The sequence below is a fragment of the Panthera onca genome, chromosome A1 (genome assembly GCF_046562875.1).
Source record: "Panthera onca isolate mPanOnc1 chromosome A1, mPanOnc1 haplotype 2, whole genome shotgun sequence".
NCBI lineage: Eukaryota > Metazoa > Chordata > Mammalia > Carnivora > Felidae > Panthera > Panthera onca.
The window spans coordinates 67,154,878-67,174,521 of NC_138339.1; the positions used below are offsets into that span (position 1 = coordinate 67,154,878).

The 19,644-nt window shown below is 35.8% G+C and overlaps 1 protein-coding gene across 11 annotated transcripts in view; it reads right to left on the minus strand.

Annotated features, from left to right (window-relative positions):
• Positions 1-19,644, minus strand: part of APC (APC regulator of Wnt signaling pathway) — a 148,710-nt gene that overhangs the window by 14,852 nt on the left and 114,214 nt on the right. For 4 of the 11 annotated variants that reach the window (XM_078447419.2, XM_078447426.2, XM_078447420.1 and 1 more), the window contains 5 exons: positions 17,541-17,645; positions 9,731-9,829; positions 6,102-6,480; positions 4,024-4,119; positions 2,670-2,723 (listed from right to left, as the gene is read on the minus strand). In XM_078447419.2, the coding sequence (XP_078303545.2) occupies positions 2,670-2,723; positions 4,024-4,119; positions 6,102-6,480; positions 9,731-9,829; positions 17,541-17,645 (733 nt within the window). The remainder of the gene's footprint in view (positions 1-2,669; positions 2,724-4,023; positions 4,120-6,101; positions 6,481-9,730; positions 9,830-17,540; positions 17,646-19,644) is intronic. The other 7 variants (XM_078447447.2, XM_078447449.1, XM_078447451.2 and 4 more) reach the window with 4 other exon arrangements.

The following is a 19,644-nucleotide window of genomic DNA, read 5'->3' on the forward strand; positions in this document are numbered from 1 at the left end:
TTTGTAAATGATTTAGAAGGGTCAGTATGTAGAGGAATCTGCAAGTTTGTAAAAGTTCTAACTGGGGTCAAGAATTCCAAGCCAGGGGAATTAACTGTAGGAAGGCTGGTGCAAATCTTTATGACTAGCAGTAATGACAGATGAGTTTGAACATAGATAAGTGAAAATTAATTTGGTTAAGGAAAATCCAAACCATATTTAGGAAGGTTTTCCTCCAACCACCCATGATGATGGAAAAATACATAGCCAGTGAACAAAATACAGTCACTATCTTTATGGAGTTTATAGATTAGAGGAAAGGCAGACACTGAACAATTAATTAAGGTAAAATGGACTGTGAAGAAGCACAGGTCAAGGTAATAGGTGGATTTAACCTAGATTGGGAGGATCAAGAAAAAGGCTGAGGAAATAAAGTTTAAGACTTAAAGGATGAATGAGTATCTAAAATGGGTGGGACAGGAATAATACAAAAGCATTTTAGGCAGATGAAACAGTAAGTGCAAGAACCCCTGAACCTTAAATTAGCAACAAGGAGAAGGTCACAAGATGAGGCTATAAAAATGGGTGGAGACATCATGCAAGACTTTATATGTCACACCAAGGATTTCAGACAGGAGAAGGAGTAATTAAATGTGTGCTCTAAATAGACTCCTATGGTTGCAAGGTGCATAATGGATTACAATTGGACGTGTGGAGACAAATAAGACAAAGAACTGCAGAACAGAAGAGACGACAGTGGCTTGAACTGGAGATGAAAAGGAGAGCAGTGATGAGACAGATTTAAGAAGCAGAATGAAAGTACTCAGTTACTAAATGTAGGGGATAAGGAGGAGACAGTCATGGATGTCTCCCGAGGTTGTCTCCTGAGCAACTGGGTTGATTGGCATGCCATTTTCTGGGAAAAAGAACCCTGGAAGGGACAGAGATTTGGGGACGAAGGAGATAACAAATTCAGTTGGGGCAGTTGAGTTAAAAATGTGTGAAAAACCATCTAAATGAAGATGTCAGATGAACGATTTGATAATGTGTCTGAAACTCAGATTAAGACGTAAATCTGAAAAACACTGTAAATGAAGCCATGGACTGGAAGATACTGCCTAGGGAGAGACGAAGAAAACCTACAACAGAACTCTGAGGAATTTCTACCATTTAATACTTGAGTAAAGTATTAAGGAGCTTACTACTAGAAGGAGCCAGTAGAAGAAGTGAGAGTTCTGACTCATGAATGGAAATGGGAGTGACTGATGACTTGAAGACTGTGGCCCTATATACTGATAAGATCACCAAGATGTCGAACATTGTAGAGCAGGCTATCAATACCAAAACAAAACATACTATGATTTGTGACTATATGAAATCCTGCCTGCTATATCAGTATCTGTGACACTTTCTTAAGAAAGTGAAATGATCTAATAAAGAAGGTCTCAAGAAGGCACTAAATGAACAAAGAGTTTTTTTGAACGGAAAAATTAAAAAACTCAGGACTGGGTTCTGAAAACGATTAAAGAAGGATATTGTCAATATCAGCAACACCATGAAGAAAAAGGAACATTCAATAAATTTTAGGATATCAGATAAAAGAGAGAATCTTTTATGATTTCAGGCAAATGAAAAAAAATTTCTGTAAATTTTAAGGCAATGAATATATATGTGAAAACTATAAATGGATTCACAAAAATATGATGTGAATTTATGACTGATAGAATAAAAAACAGATGCCCTAAGAAAACTTAGGCTTTTTCAAGGTAATGCAAAGATGATAAGCATAATTTTTTTCACATTCTGCTCAGTGTCTGTGTTTTAAAAAAGGGGTCCAGATGGACCAAATATAATCCAATGTGGTACCTCATAACCTTAAAGCTAATAGAGGACCAATGGTTTCAAAAGAAACCATTCAACAGAATCCTTAATTTAGACTTATATTAAAAAAAGATAATAGAAAGATGATTCTTAGTTTTAAAAGGTGTATTTTTTCCTTTTACTTGGGTTTTCGATATCACCATTAGCATAAAACGTCTCATTCTAAAATAAACATTAGGGACTCAACATAAATATTCTATATATTGGTGTTTCACAGAATTTCCTTATCATAAGAATCACCTGGGTCACTTATTAAATGATTCCTAGGTACCGCCTCTGGAGATACTGCTTTACTAAGCCTGCTACAGGGCCAGGGAATCTATATGGTTTGACAAATACCTCTGGTGATTATTATGATCTAGTTTTGGAAATACTAATACAAATAAGCCATGAGTTCCTTGAAAGTCAGAACCATATCTTCATCATTTTTACCTCCAGGGCCTGGCATGGTTTCTAGGACAGAGTGGGCATTTAATCAATGTATATATCACTGATACTACAGTCTAAAACCTGTGATACTAATTGATGCAAACCTAAATGACCTGGGTAAGTTGTAGAATCTTCTATGTACAAATGACAGTCCCAGCAGACTGGGCTTTGGAATGTCCCTTCATCTATTTGGGACTTCTTTCCTCCTTATCCCTCACTATCAGATACCTTGTGCTTAATTACTCCATCTCCGCACAATCCACAAACCTTGATCTTTCTTTTGCTTCGTACAAATTTAGAGGCTAGGAATGAGAAGAAGGTAACCCCCTGTGGCTCTGTGCCAACAGTCACACCCCCAGAGGCCCCATCCTGCTCCTCACCTGCAAGCCCCTGCCCTAGCTCCTGTGATGAAATGCCCCGGGTAGCCTTCCTACCTGAAGAAGGAAGAGGAACAAATACTGAGTCTAGGTTTTACTTTGAAATTCAGATGATCAATGTGTCAGTCCTAATCTACAGTTCATTGGAACACAGGGACATTTACAGGAAAACCTTTGTAGTAGCTTAAAATTGGATTAGTTTTCTTGTTTATTCATGATTTTTATCCCCTTCCCATAATTACTAGCATTAAAAAAACACTCAAATGTAAAATTTTCACAAATGCTGAGATTGTAGTAAGGAGGGGCAAACTCATAAGACCACACTCAGTTCCATGGGAGGCTGGGGGGTGGGGGAAGGAAAGAGAATCAGATGGGCCAACTGCAAGGGCCTGTGGGAAGAAAAGCACGGCTGGAGGACAGGCCTGAGCTCACAAAGTACACAGCCCCCCAAAGTGATGACTCTGAAGGAGACAACACTCATTTTTGGCCATTTAGGTTCTCTGTGTTTAAGAGTCTCATGACTTTGTGACTTTTAAGATAAATGATGAATGACAATGATGAGGGTGGTAGGAATACAAAGTGGGGGCTGGAGTGTAATGTAAAATAAACAGCATGAAAAGCAAGGGCACAGCTACACTAAGATGGGAACTCAGTGTACGGTTCTTGCTTGTGGCACGACTAGAGATCCAGTTCACATGAGATGGCTCAGCATGATGCAATTATAAATACCACATGTGCAAAATGAACCTAGAAATCAAAGAAAAACCGTTACATGAAAAATGGGGTGCACAAAAATGCAGGTTATAAAAGGTTTAGAGTGTGTGATAACACATACACAAGAGTAATCCTTCCAAAACTAGTGGAATATTTCTAACTTAAATTAGACCATAATGCTTTTCTTCATTAACCAGTTTCAGAGATATTATGCTGCTTACCATGAAAATCCAGCAAAGTGCTGATAACCACGAAGATAAATGAGAATTTTAATAATAATTTCTTCTGGTGTCCATGAGAAGTGACTGAGTTCAAGAACAATCACCTAGCTCCACATTTCAAAATAATTTAAATTACCCTCCTCATCAACTATCACATAGGGTCTACTGTGGCAACAGGGGCAAGGAGTAGCCCAGTTAGTAGTTCTGCTAACTGCTGTCTAAGATTTTGAAAAGTCAAGTTAGTTTAAACAAGGTAGCAGTGCCTATCATTAAAAACCTTTTTTTTTTTCCTCCGGAAACCAGAGTATAATCATTTCCTACAAGGAGGAAGCAGGTGGTAATAGAAACATGTGGCATTATACTCCAACGATGATGAAAAATGTTGGTTTCTTCTACGGCATTAAGAAACATTTTTGTCTTACCAAGTTCATTCATTGCATGTCTATGTTCTTCATCAAATGAAAGTTTCATTAGAACACACACAGCAGGACAGATCTGATGTTCAACAGGAGCTGGCACTGAAAAATAAAATTGATACAAAACATAATGCTTTGTTTTCTCAAAAGCAATAATGTTTATTATACTTAATAAAAAAAAAACAAGGCTAATATCCCTAATGCATAGTAGTTTAGTAGATCAACAAATATTTGCTGAATAGATGAATAAATACGACAAACATGGAAAAGAAAATATGAGTAAAGGGTTTTTCTTGGTTCCAGAAAAATATTTACCACTTACCTGCCTTTAACCAAATCTGTTAGTATAAATCCCTTGCAGGTTTATGCTATAACTCAAATAATAATTTAAAATTATGTTGAATATATAAAAGAATAAAAACACTTTGGTATAAAGTTGTTTTGTTATAATTTCTATTTAAACTATTGTCATGAGTGTGGGTTAAAAACACTTAGCTGTGTACAAATGTAATAAAGAAATCCAGTATAGGGCACCTGGGTGGCTCAGTTGGTTAAGTGGCTGGCTCTTGGTTTTGGCCCAGGTCATGAACCCACAGTTCTTGAGTTTGAGCCCTCCATCAGGCTCTGCACTGACAGTGTGGAGCCTGCTTGGGATTCTTTCTCTCTCTCTCTCTCCCTCCTTCCTTTCTCTTTCAAAATAAGTAAGTAAAAACTTTAAAAAAAAAAAGAAGAAATACAGTATGAACCTAGTAGAGAAAGCTTACTATATAGATAGAGAGTAAACAAAAATCTAAAGAGACGTCCAAGAAAATATACCTTCACATTTAATACCATGTACAAAGTTTCAAAACTCATTATGTGAAATCAAAATTTTAAAAGTCTATTTTTCAGAAGTAATAATATTTAATTTAACCATTTTGAGAACAATTCTTAAGATCACAAAATACAAGTTGTTACATGATTGTAGATACCCAGAGAAAACAATTCCATAAAGACAATATTCTCTCAGTAAAGTATCTTACCAGTTTTCCTCATCCCTAGGACAAACAGATATAAAGGACCATTTCTGCTATTTTCTCATTCTTGAAAATTTGTAAATTTAAAATACATTCACCTTTATACGTAAGTTAAAAAAACCTGCTAAATCTTCCTAGATGGTGTTCTCACCATCACCCCTTGTCCCTAAATCAACAGGTTACTACAACAGTCCCCACCCTGTGTGCCTCTGTGTGTGTGTGTGTGTGTGTGTGTGTGTGTGTGTGTGTGTGTGTGTTTTCTTACCAGGTGAAAAGAAGATCTTACCTTATATACTTACTGCTTTTGGTTCTTGCTACAGGAATGAAGTAACTTATGTCCCCAAGGGTCCCAACTCCCATGTTCCCTGCTGATGGAGAGGGGTTGGTTGCCCAGGGTTTCTCCCTCAGCAAAGAGCTGGGTGGCTGATCACTCCCAGTAAGTGGGGCCCATGGCCTGAAGTAGGATGGTACAGTGGGAAGAGCACTGGGTTGAGAGTCAGAAGATCTGGCCTCTGTTCCTGACTCTACCACTTAGTAGCTATGAGGCTTCAGGCAAGTCTTTCAGCCACTCCGAGCCTCAGTTTCTTTATCTGTAAAATGGAGATAATACTTTCCCTTCCTACTTCACAAGGTTGTTGTGAGGGCCAAATAACATAACAGATATAACATATCTCTGCATCCACTGAACAGAATGTTATGCAAATGTAAAGATTATGGTGTGGTCACTAACTGCTGAAGAAACTTGTATAAAGTCACTTTCTTGAGCTTAATCTATAAAAGGAAAGGGATGGAAAAACATAATTGCTCAAGTTCTTTCTAAATATACTATGATGCTATGACTATATATCTCTTGATTCCCTGTACTTTTTTGGTTGCCCTTTGCTCAATTTTTTCTAGAAAAATACAGACTTAAGCTTTAAACTATGTTAGCAGTGTAGATGGCTACTATGAACTTCCCATTCCTATATCCCACTCATATTCCACTCATAAAGACGACATACTAACTTAAAAAGTTTTCATTTACAAAACTTTACATTTGCTTTGTAACATGCACTACAGGGAACATACTTGGATTTTTGTCCTGGTCCATGCCTTGTTCATGGGCTTCCTGCCACTCCCAACAGGTTTCACAGTAAGCTCGTATCTGTTCCAAAAGATGAAGGACTCGGATTTCACGCCTGCCTCTCTTGTCATCAGGCTGTGAGTGAATGATGTTGTGAAGTGCTGCACTGGCCCTGGCCCGAGCCTCTTTACTGCCCCGGGAATTTCCCAACAACACAGAGTCTTTGTCATTGCCATGTAAAAGCTGGATGAGGAGAGGAAGACATCCAGACTGTCGCATGGATATACAGCTGTCTTGGGAGCTAGACATAGCTAGCAAAGTTCGCGACATATCATCCTTATCATGAGTACCAAGCATTGATAACAATGAATACACCATTTCCACCTGTGGGCCAAATGAGTTTAGAAACAAAATTATGACTTTAATATCCAAATGCTAACACCAATGAAGTGATGAATGGGATATTTATTGTAACTCATTAAAAAGAAAAACAAAACTCAAAACCCCCTTTCCAGGATGAAGTAATGAGCATTATTTCAAAATCCATATAATCATCACCAATTTGTTTATATGAATAAACAGAAGCAGTGGTGACATACAGTGTTGAAAGAGAGAGTAGCTTCTTACATACTTAAACTGCCCTTTTTCTGGAATAGCTGGTAATAACCCATTGATTATAATGAATGACAATCAAATGATTTCACACACACACACACACACACACACACACAATGAGGAATGTGGTTTATTTAAATGTACAATTTAAAATTTTACTGTACTTCTTTTAATTTATAACTATAATCAATAAATAGAAAACTTTTCAACAATTATTTACTACTTACTAGTTTTCAACAATCACTAACCTTTACCAGATTATAATATTGTTAAAAGTATATAATTTCTCCCTTATACATATAAAAATATTCTGCTATAAAAGGAAGAATGCCATGATCATATAGGGAGTACAAGGCCAGGATTCTTTTTTTTTTTTTTTTTAAGTTTATTTATTTTGAAAAAGAGAGTGAGGGTGTGTGAGAGTAGGGGGAGAGGCACATAGAGGGAGAGAGAAAGAGAGAGAGAGAGATAGAGAGAGAGAAGGAGAAAGAGGGAGAGAGAGGGAGAATCTTAAGCAGGCTCCATGCTCAGGGCAGAGATTGACTCGGGGCTTGATCTCACGAATCATGAGTTCATGACCTGAGCCGAAATCAAAAGCTGGACGCTCAACCAACTAAGCCACCTAGGTGCTCCAAGGCCAGGTTTCTTTCTTTCTTTTTTTTTTTTTATGTTTGTTTATTTTTGAGAGAGGGAGAGACAGAGTCCGAGCGGGGGAGGGGCAGACAAAGAGGGAGACAGAATCCGAAGCAGGTTGCAGGCTCTGAGCTGTCAGCACAGAGCCGGATGCAGGGCTTGAACTCACGAACCGCGAGATCATGATCTGAGCGAAAGCTGGGACACTTAACCAACTGAGCCACCCAGGCGCCCCTTTCAAGGCCAGATGTCTTAACCATTTTTTTTTTAAAGCAACCAGTAAACATTAATAACTCTCTGACAACAAATTCTAAGGGTTTGCTCAGAAGCAGATTAGACTGGAAACAGTACCCAGTTATCTTGCACCATGGTTAGCCTCATTTCAATGTGAGAGCTATTACATAAAAATCGAGGCTATTATATAAAGAATGTATCATCTCTATAAATCAGTGGTTCTTAATCAGGGGTGATTTTGGCCCTCTTAGGACATGCTTTGCTTTGGAGACATTTTTTGGTGTCACAACTGCAAAAGAAAGTGTTATGGGCATTTAAAAGATAAAAGACCAGAGATACTGCTTAACATCTTATAATAAAGAATTATCCAGTCAACAATGCTGAGGCTAAGAAACTCTAAATACATAAACACACACTACTTTTTAGATATTAAAGTTTTAGGAAGGGAGAACCGTGGAAAACTGGGCTTTCAAATTTTGGCCCCACTACTTAGGAATGAGCTGTGTGACACTACCAAGTTATTTGATTTCTGAGATCAGTTTTCTCAATTGCAAAATGGAGATATTAACCTAACGAGATTTCCTCTGTGAAGATTAAATGAAATAATACCTGTATAGGACAGTAGCTGGCATTAAAAAATGTAGTAAGGTCTTAATATGATCATTCACCAGTTACTTCAACAGGAAATGGTATTCTAGCTGCCGATTTTCATGCAGTAGTACTGCTGAATATTAGATTTTCTTTATAGTAAGAATTACATGTTGATGTTGGACAGATCTGGGGATGAATTCCAATTTAAATATGCAATAGCTGCCTGAACTTTTTTTGCTTCAGTTTTCTTATTTAAAAAAGAGGGACAAGAATACCTCACAGTGTTTTTGAGATTAGAGAAAATGTACACATAACTTCTAACACAGTTACTGGCATACCAGAGGTCTCAATTAGCAGCTGTGAGTTATTAAAAGTATTAAATCTCATATTAACAATTATCTCTGATTACTCTAAATTCATTTCTTAAATCAGCATTATTTCAGTAACACTTTTCCTAAGAGCCATTATATTGTCAAAGTAAAGAAAGATTATACATAGAGTATTCTGTGAAAACAGTTAATGAATTAGTGAGATTTAACTAAAAATATACTGTTTAGTTAAATTAGAATTTCATCTTTGTCAATATAATATTAAAGACTCTGGCCAACTTATAGAGATGACAACAATACAATAATTATTTTCTTTTTAAAACATACCATTCTAAAGTCCTAAAATACTTGCTAATATCTGAGAGACTCTAAAAAAACTAGCTTACCAACACTGGGTAACATTCCATTTTGATAATTTTTCTATTCACTGAATATTTATTAAACACCCTTATGTGCAGGTTCTGTGCTAGACGCTGCAAAAGATTAAGGAAAAAAGTCCCTATTTCCAAGAGAACTTCATGCAGGGGGATGTAGGTGGCTCAGTCTGCGTCTGACTCTTGATTTCAGCTCAGATCATAATCTCATGGTTCATGAGATGGAGCCCCTTGTTGGGCTCTGTGGACAGCATGGAGCCAGCTTGGGATTCTCTCTCTCCCTTCCCCTGCTTGCACATGCTTTCTCTCTTTCTCTCTCAAAACAAACAAATAAACATTAAAAAAAAAGAAAAAAAAAAAAAAAAAGAGAGAGAGTACTTCATGCAAACTGCAGTGACCCCGAGGAGGCAGACAGACCACAAGGGGAGGTGAGAGGAACTTGGGAATCAGAAAATGTTCTGTAAAGAAGTAAAGCCCAAGAAGAGCTCTAAAGGCTGCCTCGGATTCTGACAGCCATTTTGTGGTGGTGTAGAAAGTGGATGTGTGTGCCATCATAGGCAAGTCATGGAGGCAGAAAAGTTACAGGTAGTGCGTGGGAAGCAGCAAGGAAGCCAGTGTGGCTGGAGCTTAGAGTACTTGCAGAGAAGTGCACGATAAAGCTGAAAAAGAATAAAAAACTAGCTAATTTGGCAGTTTTTATAATCCTTTTTCCTTTGTGCCCTCTTGTATAAAAAGATGTTTCTTTAAGAAGAGATGGAACCAGAATTGTCCTCTAGCTGAATTTAAAAGATGAGTGAAGAATGTTTTAGAGCAAAGTACTCATAGTATTAGTGACCAGAGTTTGTAATCTTCTGTTACCTTGGTTCCCAGATGACTTGTCAGCCTTCGAGGAGCAGAGTGTGTGCTACCAGAACTCAAAACACTGGCTGTTTCATGATCCATTCGCGCAGCTGAACCCTAGAAATTAAGCAAATTATGAATAGAATGATCTAGATTATAAACAAATAGAGCTAACTTCATGTTAAGGTGCACCAAATGAACTGTCTTTAAGGTAAAGAGCTAAATACGCAATTAAAAGTGTGGACATTTTAACACTCAAGATGAGTATTTTTACCTGTGAACTTAAGTAGGTTTTAAGGCAAAAATGAAGAAAAGGAGATGTGCTGCAAAAGAAGTTAAACTACTGTGTGGAAGTAACCAAACACTGAAGCAATTCTAAGAGTGGTATTTTTCCACAGATCAAAACAGATGAAACCACATTTGGTCAAATAAACATTTATTGATAGAAAGCTTTATTGATTGATGAAATGCTCTAAATTACCACACAAAACTAACTAGGAATTTGGTTCAGTCTAACTTCTCCAGGAGCTCATAGTATAGAGAGGACTGCTTAAAACCTCATTGGAGAAAGAGATGAAAAAATAAATAACTGCACTGTGATATTACAAGCACCACAGCAGAAAAATGCATAAAATACTTAGGGAAAACAGGAAGAAACAACTACTTGCTAAGGAACTACTAAAGGCTGCATAAAGTAACATTTAAGGTAGGCCTAGAATCTTGGAGTAGGGAGACATATAGAACAGTCTGTGTAAAGGTAATAAATATGAGAGCATGGAGTATTTGTTTAATGTGGACAGAGCACAAGGTGTATGGTGGGAGATAAAGATTGGGTTAAATTATTAAGTGTTTCATGAGTCATTTTAAACATGTTGCTTTCAAACCGTGGGCGTTGTGGAGCCACTAGACTTTAGGCAGGAGGATGGCACAACCAGAATTATACCTTTAAAAGAGTATGAAAAGACAGGATGCAGAGCTCAAAGATGGCAAATCAGGAAGAGGGTATTTTCAACAGCTGAGCAGTGAGCAGGACACAAAGTAAGGAAGTGAGAATACTCTATATTAAAAATTTTTTTTTAAAAAAATAATTAGAGGGCGCCTGGGTGGCGCAGTCGGTTAAGCGTCCGACTTCAGCCAGGTCACGATCTCGCGGTCCGTGAGTTCGAGCCCCGCGTCAGGCTCTGGGCTGATGGCTCGGAGCCTGGAGCCTGTTTCCGATTCTGTGTCTCCCTCTCTCTCTGCCCCTCCCCCGTTCATGCTCTGTCTCTCTCTGTCCCAAAAATAAATAAAAAACGTTGGGAAAAAATTAAAAAAAAAAAAAAATAATTAGAGTGCGCGTAAGAGAGAGAGAGAGAGAGAGAGAGAGAGAGAGAGAGAATATCTTAAGCAGGCTCCATGCTCAGCATAGAACCTGATACAGGTTCTCAACTGACTGAGTGCCCTGGGGATATGCATGTGTAGGGGACAGAATCAACTGGTTTGCTAACTGACTGGATGTGAGTAAAGAGACACTGGGAGCCAAGGACAACGTGGAGGCACTGAGCTTGGATAAATGCATGGATAATGCTGGTATTAAAAAATACATAAAACTCAGGAAGAGATAACAGGTTTCAGTGTGGGAAGTGAGATCACCATTCAATATACTGACACCCAGGAAAAATGGACATGTGAAAACCAGGATGCAACTCTGGACATGTTTATCTGGGGCTGCAGATAAATATGTGGGACCTATTAAAATAGAGGACATAGCTAACACAATTCATTACTGATTAAAAATAATGATTATAAGAATAACATCCACCTAGATAGCAATATTGGCAGGTATTCTGTTGTAGTTCTTAACCTTTCAAAAGGAAAAGCTAGAATGTAAACTTTTTGAAGGCAGAAACAAATTGTATGTGGTAGTAATCAAAGAGTACATAAGAAGAAGTTTCTCTTTACAGAAGTATTCCAGCTAATTTTGCACCCCTAATGAATTAATGGAGCTGGGCATAAGGTATCAGTTATTGATAATATCACAAAAAGAGAGACAACCAGACATTATGTGCTTCCTGACTAAAGATGAGAAGACCATAATGCCACTCTGAAAAAGACTTGCAAAAATAAAACAAAACAACTGAAAATCCAAGGCGAATTCTATCTCTAGATCCAAATACCAATTTATTGGAAATACAGAAGATAGAGAGAAATGTCAAACTACATACCATGGAGATGTTATCAGTAAAATCCAGACTTTGGAAAACTGTATAAAACAAATAGCTTTGGTTCTTTAACAAATAAACATCCAGAAAACAAGAGACAAAAAAGGAAACTATAGATTAAAAGACTTTGCAGACTATAACCAAACCCAATCACGAACCTTACCTGAAAAGAGTCAAATAAATTGTGAAAAATTATGACATTACGAAACAACTGCAAATTGGAATACTGACTGGATAATCCGATATATTACTATTAGTTCCTTTGGGAATATAATAATGGCAATATAGTTATATATTTTGAATTCTTTTTTTTTTTTTTTTTTTTTTTTTTTTTTTTTTTTTTTTTAAGTAAGCTCTATGCCCAATGTGAGAGCTTGAAGTTGAGACCCTGAGATCAAGAGTTACATGCTCTACTGGCTGAGCCAGCCAGGTGCCCAAATAGTTGTATATTTTTAAAAAGTGTTCTTATCTTTTGGAAATACAGAGTGAAATATTTATGGAAGAAACGATGATGCTGGATCGTCTTCAAAAATAAAATGGGAGGGCAAGGTAGATAGGGTACATGTGGGTTACTCTATTATTCTATCTGCCTCTGTATATGTTTGAAGTTTTGCATAGTAAAAAGTTTTAAAATGCTTATTAGCAGCAAAGTGTTCTCCTATCATTTCATTTCTTTCTCAGTCTTGGCTGATCTTCATCACTACTTACTGGCTCTCACTAGAGATCTGGTTCTAAACTTTAAATAGAAAAGCTAAGAACAAATTCATAAATGAATTACACATACAGTTATATACTAAGCAAGCAGGGATCTGACCTGTATAATTTACTTCTAACTTCGTCTTTCCATTTAACTTCCAGGGGAGATTAATCACAGATCAAGAAACACTATTTCTAGAAGGGATGCCAGATCTTCCTTCCAATTAACATATATTTACTGTTATCTACTATTTACCAGGGACTGTTAGGATATGAAAATGGACAAAACTAGATAAAATCTTTGCCCTTCTGGAGTTTAGTCTAGTGGGGGAAATCAATACTAATAAAATAATCACACAAATAAATGTAAACTGCAAATGTAGTCTTCTTCAAAGAATAAGAACGTCCTAGGATGGCCTATAACAATGGGATTTGTATGTTCAAGCCTCTTGGGAAAGTCATGCTTAAACGCGAAGACACGTGGACTGATGTTAATGGAGTAAAATGGGATGAGAAGAGCACTATATGGAAGGGGCATAGATTGTGCACAGGATGCCCAGGAAAAGAAAGCCCAATAAACATGAGCTACTAACAGGCCAGTGTGGCTGAAGTGGTAAGAGCAAAGTGTGACGTAAAGCTGACAAGTTTGATAAGAGCTAGATTATACAGGTCCTAATAAAGGGTTATCTTATTCTAAGAACCAAGGAAGCCAATAAAGGGTTTTATAACGAGGTGATTAAATCTTTGTAAAGATCATTCTGGCAGAAAGGATGTGGGCCAGAAACCAGTGAGAGAGGGTGTACAATGTACTTCACACAGTGATAGGGATAAGTCCGCAAGGATAGGAGCTTTGCTGCATCATGCTACTTTGATCCTGAGAGAGTCAGAGATCTGATTTTCATATTCAATTATTGTCAATGGTTTTTATTTCTGGAGCAAATAATAAAACAAAAAAAGAAATCCCAAGAGGTTGTCATGTATATAGATCCTATTAAGATAGTTAAAGGAATCTTGGTTAATTGAATCACAGTCCCACAGATATATATCACTCAGCTACATCAGGATTTGGAGTAGCTGTAGTATTGTTTTAAACAGTGACTAAAAGTAACCAAATAGATGACATTAGCAATATTAGTGCCACAGAAACACCGATTTGGTGGCAGAGTCTATGGCTAATATTGCCAAACAAATGTCTTATCATATTTACCACAGAATCTATGGCAATATCAAAATTCACCATTTGAAGAATGAATACTTGCCACCGATTCAATGTTTTTAACAGATCTCATGTTCATCACAAAAAATTCACACAATACATAAAAATGTAAATATGAAAGTAAAAACAACATAATCCCAACACTAGAGATATCATTGGTAACATTTTGAATATTCCTTCATTTTTCTATGCATGTACACACATATACATATGTACAGTATGGAAGATTACTTATTTTAAGAAAAAATATTAAAATTATTTTTCTAAATTAATAGCATGTATTAATACTCGGTAAACATTAATTTTTTTTAATGTTTATTTATTTTTGAGACACAGAGCACGAACAGGAGAGGGGCAGACAGAGAGACACACAGAATCTGAAGCAAGCTCCAAGCTGTCAGCACAGAGCCCGACGTGGGGCTCGAACCCATGAACCATGAGATCATGACCTGAGCCAAAGTTGGATGCTTAACCAACTGTGCCATCCAGGTGCCCCAAACTCAGTAAGCATTTAAACATTTACTGTCTATCAAGTACTATGTTAGTTTGTTCGGTTACAATGGTGAGCAATGGCAATATAGTTCAGCTTAAAGGATTTTAAAAAGGAAGACAATTAAACCTATAATAAATTGTGCTAAATTCGGTGAGAACAGAAATAGTACCTGATAGAGCACTTAATCAGTTCTAGGGAGGCAGGAGCAAGGAAAATGTCCTGGAAGAGTGCCTGCCATTTAAACTGAGGGGAAGGATGAGTAGAACACATATTGGTGAACTGAAACAGAGGAGAGTTCCAGGCAGAGAGTGGAAGGACTGGACATACTCAAGGACCCGAAGAAGCTGAAGTTGAGGGAGTGTAGAGAAATGGGGGCATATAGCGATAATGTTGAAAAAGCAGGCAACAAAGAATTTGGATTTTATTCTTTGGGCAGTGGGTAGCCACTGAAAGGTTTAAATAAATAAGCAATATAAGCAGGTATTTTGGAAGGATCACTCTGATTATAATATGAAAAATATACTAGAAAAGGCAAGGCTGAAATAGAAGATCTCTATATAAACAGAGATCTAATTTATCATTTCTAACATTTGTATGGATGTTTCATGTACCACGTAGGTTCTATGAGGCCTGGGACTGTTTGTCCTCTTCAATTTGATCTCTCCAGAGTCTACTATAACATCTGGCACATAATTTTACTTAAAAAATCATAATTATTAGTTATTAACAACAATAAGCTATTATGTTTAATGAGTGTCTATATCCACCAAAAACTGTATTAAGTACATATTGCATTTAGTTCTCACAACGATATCATCTTATTTTGCTAGAGGAAACACTGAAGCTCAGAGTTCATACTTGTCCAAGATCAGTCTCTCAGCTAGTTAGCGGAGGAATGGGATTAATCCTGGTACTGCTGACTCCAGAGCCATTTAACCACTTATCTCAGTCAAATGATAATTTACTCAGTTACCTATTGATTAATATACATTTACTTCTAATTTTTGTTATTATAAATAATATGATGAATCTCTTCAAACATGTCTGAACACTCTTGACTGAGTACCTCATAGCATAAAATGTTAGATATTGCAATGATGACCCACAAGGCAGGTACAGCTAGAAATTTAGATGCTTATTTACAAAACTGCTTTTCAGAAAGGTTGTTCCATTTCACACATGAGAATGCTTATAAACTTACCATTATCAACACTGAGTGTTAATGATCTTTGTCTACCCAATGGCATCCAAAAAAAAAAAAAAATCTTATTTTGGCTATAGTTGATATTTATATATCATTACTATGAAACTGATGACCTTTCCATATGTTTAAACGTCATTTTATTTTTCTTTTTAGTTCCTGTTCATGTCACGTCATTTGTTCATGTTTTAATGATCTTTAATTAATTTATACTCTTTATGTATTTTGAAATGTAACTTTTTCTTGTTATAAATAATTGTAAATAATGAGATCTTAATTTTTGTCTTGTAACCATGCCATAATTTTATGGTGTACTTGAGTTTTATGTTTTTATGTGAAAGCTACTGATTTTTTCCGTTTTCCCACCTCATGATTTCCCTCATGATTATAATCATTCTACCCACATTTTTCTAATCTTTATATGTATATATTTTCTAATCTTTTTATATTTTTAATTTTTATTTCTGACATGAAATCTAATCTACTTAGAATTAATTCTGATATAAAAAGTGTGGTAAGGATCCAATTATTATTATTTTTAAAGTTTATTTATGTTGAGAAAGAGCAAGAGAGTGCATGCTCATAAGCAGGGAAGGAGCAGAGAGAGAGGGAGAGAGAAAATCACAGGCAGGCTCCGAGCTGTCACCACAGAACCCAAATCGGTTCTTGAACTCATGAACTGTGAGATCATGACCTGAGCTGAAATCAAGAGTCAGATGCTTAACCAACTGAGCCACCCAGGCACCCCTCAGTTATTAGATTTTAAATGGGATAGACAACTTATTGATAAATGAGACTTTAAAATACATAATAACTGGAACATGATCCAAAGCATTAATAGGTGGTCTAATCTGAGGCAAACAATTTTTTTCTGTCAAGAACATAAAAATTTTCTTCTTTCTAGATATGTGGAGGAAAATATAAACTTCCCGAATAATTCCCAAAATATAAAGAATAACTCAAATGTGTTAAATATAATTTCTTTTGCCCCAGTTTACCATTTATAGCTGAAGTTTTCCCCCAGTATAATGGTAATTAGTAATACTAAAAATGAAGTATCTCTTTTTTTAACTCAGTAAAATAAATTTACATAATTATGAGACATTTTAAGCTTTAAATTTTAATACATTTCTTTTTTAAAAATATAGTATCATCAAAAACAACCAGAGACACTAAAGGAGTATTTTACATCATGAGTAGGGAAATTATCTTTAAAAACTTAGTGAAATTCTATTTTAAAAAATCACTCATTTACAACAAAAAAATATTCATTGAAAAAAATGTGGAGAATACGTAACACTCCAAGGAAAATTCTGTCATATGAGGATGCATTCCAATAAAACTCTAATAGAAAACTAATGGCAGGATAACAAGACAACCGTTTTACATTAAAAAAAAAAAAAAATCAAGTTGACTTCCACAATTTTGCTAGCAATGATGTGATAATGGTTAAACATGACTAGGCTAGGTCTCTTTACTTTTTATGAGCATTAGTATCATTTTTTTCAATTATAAAATTTTGATTTCAGATTTATGTAATGTTAAAGTACAAAAGAAAAAAAGAATTATAACAAAGTCCTTATGATCATTTTTAAAAACATAAAAATGTCTTTGCAAATAATCCCTTTCAAAGAATGCCTTAGAGAAAGAGCAAATCTGTTCAATGCAAGCAATAACAACTAGGTCAAATCATATATATAAGCAAAATGCAGCTTAGCATTTATTTTTCAAAAAAACCCCTCTACTCATGTTAATCATTTCAGACTAAAACAGAAATACAGAATTTAGAGGTATAAAATACAGCTCTAAATTAGAAATTTTGAAACGTTATTGTTAGATGTTTATATAAATATCTAACATTTTTAGATATAGCATTTTGGCACTAAATTCTTCCGGAGATATCCATTCAGGATTAAGGAAATCAATAAGATTTACAGATCATTCTGAGGACTATCTCACCCCATATTCCTTTAGAAATATTTAAATAGTTAATTAAAAAGAAAACCAATAAATTTCTTTACCTGACCACTACCAGGAGTTGCCATGTTGATTTCTGCCACTCCTTGACCTTCATTCTGCCGCTCAGCTTCATGTGAGCCGGCTTCATGCTTGCTCTGAGATGACCTCTGTTAATATGGAGTTAATATCATTACATGCAAAAATGGTGTATGCTTTCTTAGCCCACAGCTTTTTTTCCTGTCCTGTATTAAAGCTCTGAATATATCAATTATATAGGTTTACAAAAGCAAAGAACTGCACTTTATACTTCATAACCTCCAGCATGTTTGGCAGTTGACTATTTCAGCAGGAGGAAAGTGAAGTGTGTCCCTTGAGCATTAGAGCCGCACAAGACAAAGGATTTTCTGAGACTCACAGAAACACCATCCTCCACCAGCTGTGCTCGCATCACTATCAGGGATATAACCCCACTAGAATAAATAAGTGTGTCTTCCACAAGGTCACATGGTTCTGGCATTCAATGTAGCTGCAAATATAACAGTTAAACTATTACCTAAGCTTACAAATACCTTCCGTATAGGTATATTTATACACAGAATATATATACATCCTCTGCTAATAAAAGTCAGATGAAATCAATAAGCTCTTAGAATCTGATATGAATAAAACCAAAAACCTTTTTTAATGTAACCACCATCTGTTATATGAAATGAAAATGACAGATTATATCCAGTAAAAGCAGTCATTTCAGGATAGATTATATCCAGTACACAGCAGTCACTCTGTAAAAATACCACTGCAGAATCAAATAAGTAAAATAATTTTTCCATTATTTTTCATAGCAACAATTACAAATGTGCTTGCTTGCTCTAGGAAAATGATACTCTAAAATAAAAATCACCCTTTAAAAAACTTGGCATATTTAATAGTGATAATTAAATTACAAAATGGCTTCCACTAAAATTTCTTTACATACCAAGCTTTCCTAAACCATTTAAATTTTGACTGAAAAGTTACTTTACATGCAATATTTCCATCAATAAGCCAGCATGAGTTATATGTAGGCAAGAATGAGGAAGCCCCAATAATTCAGAAAAAGAATTGTATCATCTGAAAATCACACTAGAAAATTCAACAAATTCAACAGAAGTAGAGACATACACAAAGTCAATCGAGAGATAAAATGAATCAAAAACCACTAAAAACACAAAGACTTTATACTAACATAATTAAAGATGTCAATGCAAAAGTAATTATTGAGCATCTGCTCTGTTACTTGTACTAGGTGCTAGAGACTACAGGGCTGGCAAAACCAGACATTGCTCTATGTGCTCAAGCTTATTGTCTCATCAGGGATACTATCAAATAATGAGAGAGCTAACAATAAAGTTAAAACTTTGACAAGCACACTGAAATAAAGAGTACAAAGTGCTGTGAGAATGTATAGCAGAGGGATATCACAAGGCCTGAGTTTGGGAAAGAGTCCTCTTAGGGAAGTACTGTTAGAACTGAGACCTAAAAAATAAACAGGAATTCTGGGAAAAGGGACAGGGTTAGAGGAAGGTTTTAGATAAAAAGATCACGGACCTAGAGTAGGAGGGAGCATGGTTTGTTCTAGTACATCAAAAAATCATGTGCAGAGAACAGAACAAAAAAAAGGTAAAAACAATAAATCTTACTTTGTTGAATTTTAGTATAATTCTCATACGTCACTCCTGCCCTCACATAACCAATACTAGATTATTAATGGGAAAAGTTAATATAAATTGATCTTTTAAGGTAAAATTTTAATTTTAAATTTAAATGGCCTAAGTAGATAGGAAACATAGAGACCAGTTTGGAGGCTAATATATCAATGTAAGTGTGAGATGATGGTACCTGACACTAGGCAAGCAGTGGTAAAGATAAAAGAAGTAGAGACAGAGAGGTAAATCTGAAGAACTTGATATGATTGGATATGGAGTAAAGGAAGAGATGTGGTGTCAAGAATAATTCCTTTGTTCCTTAGCTTACACAACTGAATAACAATGGTGTCATGTGCAGAGAAGGTAATAGTAAGGGCGTGAGGGGTTTTTGGAGGGGGTAGAGGCATGGTAAGAAGGACTTAGGAGAAGATCATTAATTATGTTTTGGATATATTGGATTTAAAGTATCTTTGAGACATCT